Here is a 5,839-nt window from a genome sequence, read left to right on the forward strand (position 1 = left end):
GGGGCTGCCATATTGCTGCTGCTGCTGCTGCTTGAGCTGGAAGGGCACCGTGGCCCGCATGGGCTGGAGGCGGCTGCTCGCTCCCGCTGCTCCGCCGCCCGCCGCCGCCGCGCCGCCTCCCCCCGTCAGGGAGGTGGCGGGGGTCGGGGAGCCGCCGCGCCTCACGCGCTGGTGGGACATTGTCCGTCGGGAGCCGGGGCTCACGGAAGGCGGCCTGAGGCGGGGAAGGGACAGAAGGGTACGAGGCGCGGGCCGCTCCTCGCGAGGTCCGACGCCTCAGGTAGCGGTGGCGGCGGCGGCCGCCGCAGCCCCGTCCCGGTTTCCGTTCCCGTCGCGGTCGCACTCCCGTCCCCTCCGCGCCGCTGCACCCGCAGCCTCCGTGCGCCTCATCAACAATAGTGCCCCGGCCGCGCGCCCCGCCCACCGCGCCCTCCCATTGGGCGCGGCGCCGCTCGGCTCGCGCAGCTACGGCGCGCCCATTGGCTGCGGGGCGCGCGCCTGAGTGGCCGAGCCCGCGCGGAGGGTGCGGGGGGGGCGCGGGGCGGAGGCAGCGCTTAAAGAGCCGCACGCGGGTGGTGGCGGGGCCGCGCATTGCCCCCGGGACGTGCGGGGGGGCAGCCCCGGCGGGAACGGGGCCGCGCTCCGGGCTCCCCTCACGCCGCCGCGGGGCCGGGCTCCCCTCACGCCGCCGCGGGGCCGCGCTCCGGGCTCCTTCACACCGCCACGGGGAGAGCTGCGAGCCGGCAGTGGCTCACCCGCCTCTTGTTCCCGTTCTAAGAGACCATTATTCCTATTCCATTATTTCTAGCCCAAGGTGCACTCCAGGAGCGGACGGGGCTCCACAACGGTTTATCCAATCGCTTTGCCACCAGCTCGGTGTTACCGATGATGGCACCAGAGACGTGGGCAATATCCAGGCAGACTTGACCCCCTTTTCCCTTAATTGCTGTGTTTACTCTCCCCCCTTAGGTCAGATTAGTTGCATCTTCATTGTAATCTTTTAATAATATTTGTTAACTGCTGGCATCCTCTTAACCAAATTTATACAGCAGAGCAGTGAATACGTGCATGGAACAGGCCTTAGTTCATGTGCTTGGTTATTTAGATGCAAGGCAAACACGTTAATGCCCTCAACACTAGAGAGAATCAATAAACCTTTCTTCTGTCTTTATTACAAATGCCTTCTGAGCTACCAGAACGTACACAAATTCTTTTCAATACTGCTCTACAAGTTGGATGTTGCAATTGAAAAGCATTGCTATGATACGAATGGTGTGCCAATTTACATACTGTTCTCTGTTCAGCTTGGTTGTGCTTGGGTTTGTATTTTTCTCTCTCCTTTGCTGTTTCTGATTGAAACCCACTTCACTTAAAAATCCCTACTTCCCCTTTGAAGAGCTCCATCCTTGTGGCTGACAAGTTAAACAAACCTGAAAAGCAAGACTATGTGCACAGGCCTTTCTTAAGGATGCCTGGATACTGGCCTACCTAAAGCCTTGAAGGGTAAAGCTCTTGTCAGAGCTGAGAGCTTTTCATGAGAAATCAGACCGGCAAAAGAGACCAGGGCAGATGTAGTGATGAGGTGTTGTGGAGTAAGCTCTTGCATTCTGGATTAATTACATTTATTTTGAAAGGCATTATGCTTGCTCACAGGTACTGTAAATGCTAGTAACACGGCCTGAAGGCAAGCTGCATGGGCCAATCAAAACTGGCTACAAGAGGCTGTGTCCAGTCTCAAGAATTACCCTGTGCTACCCCTGAAAGTGGCTGCCAAATGAAGGCACCAGAAGCCTGGCAGATCATCATCAGTCCTATTATGTCCCTTTCTTCAACTATGCAATTTACTTATCTTGTAAATTATGCATAGGGACACTTCCCAGTCCTTTTCTTGTAGCCATCACAAGCACTGCTGGTACAATTTGGCAAGGCACCAAAATCACCAGATAACCCATAATAAATGAAATATCTGGGAGACAGTGCTCTCCTCATTGGGGATGGCTGAGAGGCAGAGAACAGTATAAGCTGTGTACTGCTGTCATTGGGGGTGAAGGGATCTCGTAATTCCCTCAGTGACTCCACGTATATATTGAAAAGAACCTCAGCTTTAAAGCTCTCCATGGGTAAATACCCAGGAAGTAGAAAACCAGCACGCAGCATGTCTGGAGAAATAAATGGAACCTGTCTGCTGCTTTGTCCTTCAGCAGTTTCTGTGACTCATCTGTGGGGCAACACAGCAAAAGAAGTTTTTGAGAAGGGGAAGAAAAGAGTCTGAAACCTTCCAAAAGCCAGTTTTGCCATAACTCAAAGTAAGGTCAAGGGACAAGGAGAATACGTTTTTAGGAACTAAATGGCAAGATGGACATTGTCAGATCCCAAGGGAGGTGATCAACAAAATAACAGCTATGTTTTCACCAACTAGCAAAACACCACAGCTGGAGAACAGCCCTACCTGGAGCTGCTAGCAGAAAGCACCAGGGGAGATGTGGACTTTTCAGCTTCTCACCCAGTCCCACCAGCAAGGAGGCTGGAGGGCACAAGAGGCTGGGGGGACACAGGCAGGACAGCTGACCCCAAAGGGATGTTCTGCACCACACAGCAGCAAGCTCAGCATATGAACGAGGGGGAAAGCTGGCTGGGGGCTGCTGCTCCAGGACTGGCTGGGCTTTGGTTGGCGGGTAGTGAGCAATTGCAGTGTGCATCGCTTGCTTTCTGTATTCTTCTATTATTGTTATCTATATATAATATATAGCTCTATATATTGTATCTCTATAATATCTAATATATTATATTAGTATCTATTATCATCATATGCCCTATTAAACTGTCTGTATCCCAACCCACAAATTTTACTTTTTTTCCCCCAAGTTCACTTCCCCCACCCACTGGGAATGAGCGAGAGAGCAGCTGTGTGGGGTTAACCTGTCAGCTGCCTGACAGGTTAAACCACAACAGCAGCCCAGAACAGTGCACAGTTACCCTAAAGAAGGTTAATTTATGCAGCATTTGTTTCACTTCTTTGCTGCAATTTTCAGTGAAGAGCAGAAGATGCAGTTCTTCCTGCTGTGACAGCACCCACTCCCAGCGCCTGCACAGCTGTGCAGCAGACTTTCACCCCAGTTTATGCTCACCAGAAATACTGGAAGCAGTATTTCCCAATACTTGCAAGCAGTGTGCCATAAAGATACTTCTAAGGCACAAAATATTCTGAATGCATTCTTATTCTTGTTACAATTTTGAAGAGGCCAAAAATGACAGGTACTGATTCAGTGATTTTCATACTGCATGCTATGGAACCAAGTCACGACATGGATTGCAGAAGATACCTGTGACAATTGTAGTGCTCCCCACATTATTGTCACACTGCAGAGGTGGCACTGCTCCACACAGTTGCTGTGAGAATATAAAGCAAAGTATTTATGTGTACTCCTCATCATCAGTTGTATTGCTTTGCACGCAGCTCAACATGTAAAGTCATGTACTCAGACCTACTCAAACATCGTGTACTTCTTACGTTCATTTGTTTAAACTGTAACAAATGTGTTACAACAGGATCTTACTCCTACATCTTATGGAAATAATGGAAAGAGCTAAAGCAGGATTATGAACTTGAAATAGTTTTGAAACTCTTTTTCAATTACAAAATAACCCAAAGCCTCAAAACAAAACCTCAGCCCCACATAACTTGGATTCAGATCCCCCAGACTCCCCTTGCAATTCACACCTCTCAGGCTCTGGGTTTTTTTCAGCTGTCACCTTCCTTTCTGCCTGCACACTTTGCCAAATGCTGTCCAGGCCACCTCTGAGCAATATATTCCATATGGTTTCATGTGGAACCTCTAGGCCAGGGTTTCTTCAAATATGTGACAGCCTTACTCTGGCCATAACACCTAATGTAATGGTGGCAACAGTGATCCAAAAAATAGGAATGAAACTCCTCATCACCACAGAGGCTGTGAGCCTTCTACCAGCAGCATGTGAATCTGCCTTTTAGTGACCACAGTCACCTTAGTAACTCCAACTGCCCTGGAGTCACACGTGATCCCACGTACACAGGACCCATCTCTGTGTCTCCAGCTCCCCTCTGCCTGGAATTTTTATCAACCCATTGGCCCTGGGAGCTCAGCAGATACTGCTTTGCTCACATACCAGGCTGAAGTGCCACCGCAGGAGGTGGCGAGCACTCCCACATCCCACTGGAGGTCCTCGGCACCCATCCAGAGTCCTGCCAAAATGTGCTGCTTTGTACTCAGTGCTGGGAGATGAAACCTAGGTATGGCAGCCGGCTCCTTATGTGCAAGCTGTTGGCTCTTTCTTAAAATATGGTGTGTGGTAAATGCTGCAGATATGAACAAATCAATCCAAAGGCTGGAAGCACATTGAATGCCCTCAAGGGTAGACTGATCAAACACACAGAGCTGCATGAACAGATCTGCAACCTGCTGAAAGCAGGGATGTAAACAAGTCAGGGAATTGGTCAACTGCTAACACCAAATGAAAAGCAGAGAAACAAGGGTCAAAGAGGTTTAACTAAGCTGAGAGGCCCAAATCACTACTGTACTACTAGTACAGCTAGTAAAACAAATAATACTTAAGGAGTTGTCTGGTACTTCAGACTGAAAATGTGTGAATAGTACTGCTCACTGCTCATAATAATATACATATAAAATGTTCTGTTAAAATAATAGTAAACCTTACAGAAAATGACTGTACTTCAAGCAGCTTCAAGTATGTTATTGTCTTATTCTAAAATTAAATAAATGCAAAGCAGCACATGTAGAGGAGCAATCTACTGCCTGAAATTGTTTTTTTACCTACAGTTAATGTAAGCAATATTGAAGGTTAAAAGACTAGAGATTCTGGGAGTCTAATCTAAACATTAGCTTACGCCTCAGGATATTTCATTGCATTTCTCATCTCTCCCCTGCAGAGTGAGTTTGTTTTGCTTGTTTATGTGGGTGTTCAACATCAACTGGAGAAAAAGACATTTAAAAAAATAGGACAAATATAATAGAATTTGCTTCACACAAAACCTGTAAGAGCCTAGTTTACATTCCAGAATATCTGTGGGGATTTGAGAAGGCAAACAGATTGAAATAAGGTATTAAGATTAAAACAATAAAAAACAACAGATGGGACTTTGGACATAAATCAAACTCCATGCAATAAGAAAAATGCAAAATGCACTCCTGTCACATTTTATAAGGTGTAGTCTTTAAGAAAAGTTGGCATAGAAATAACATTCAGAGGCTTCGGTGCTTCACTGGCATTAAGATAACACATTTTTGACAAAGAAACTCAGTTCTCAATGCAACAATTACATGCAGGCTTGGGAGACGCTCCCACTGCACATTCCTGGCACATGTAATTAACTGGGAGAAGCACGAGGTTAATTTCTTTAGAAGCCAATGCTAAGTTACCTACATGTGACATGTTTTTCCACACATACAGATCAGTTTTCTGAGCATGTGTTCAATGTCAGCAGCAACACTAAGCGATACCCCTGTGGTGAGTGTCCAGCTGCTGAAGGAGAGGGGCAACTGGAGTCCTGCTTGCTTCAGGGATGGGACCTGAAACTGTTCTTGGACTGGGATAAGGGAAAAGAACGAGCAGCAGGAAAGGCATGTTGTCCACCAAAGCCCAGAATCTTTTTTTCAGTAATATTGAGAGAAGTGGCCTAGTTCACTTAAACAAGAGACAGTATAATCTCCCCCAGGTATCCTGCAAGATGCTGGAATGATAATTTGCACATAATTCCTCCCCTTCAATAATAAAACTTTCCTTCCTTTTAGGAAGCAAGCAATCTTTCTTTATCTTTCAAAAACTTAGCATTTTTAGCTCA

General features: G+C 47.5%; 1 protein-coding gene across 1 annotated transcript in view; it reads right to left on the bottom strand.

Annotated features, from left to right (window-relative positions):
- FAM117B (family with sequence similarity 117 member B) overlaps positions 1 to 397 on the bottom strand; it is a 28,935-nt gene extending 28,538 nt beyond the window's left edge. Inside the window, exon 1 of the mRNA XM_042040562.1 lies at positions 6 to 397. Within this exon, the coding sequence (XP_041896496.1) occupies positions 6 to 180 (175 nt within the window). The 5' untranslated portion in view covers positions 181 to 397. The remainder of the gene's footprint in view (positions 1 to 5) is intronic.
- Between the last annotated feature and the right edge of the window lie 5,442 nt (positions 398 to 5,839).

Source organism: Corvus kubaryi, unplaced genomic scaffold, assembly GCF_017639235.1.
Source record: "Corvus kubaryi isolate FWS band 111438036 unplaced genomic scaffold, C.kubaryi_AGA036_p1.0 37396, whole genome shotgun sequence".
Lineage (NCBI taxonomy): Eukaryota > Metazoa > Chordata > Aves > Passeriformes > Corvidae > Corvus > Corvus kubaryi.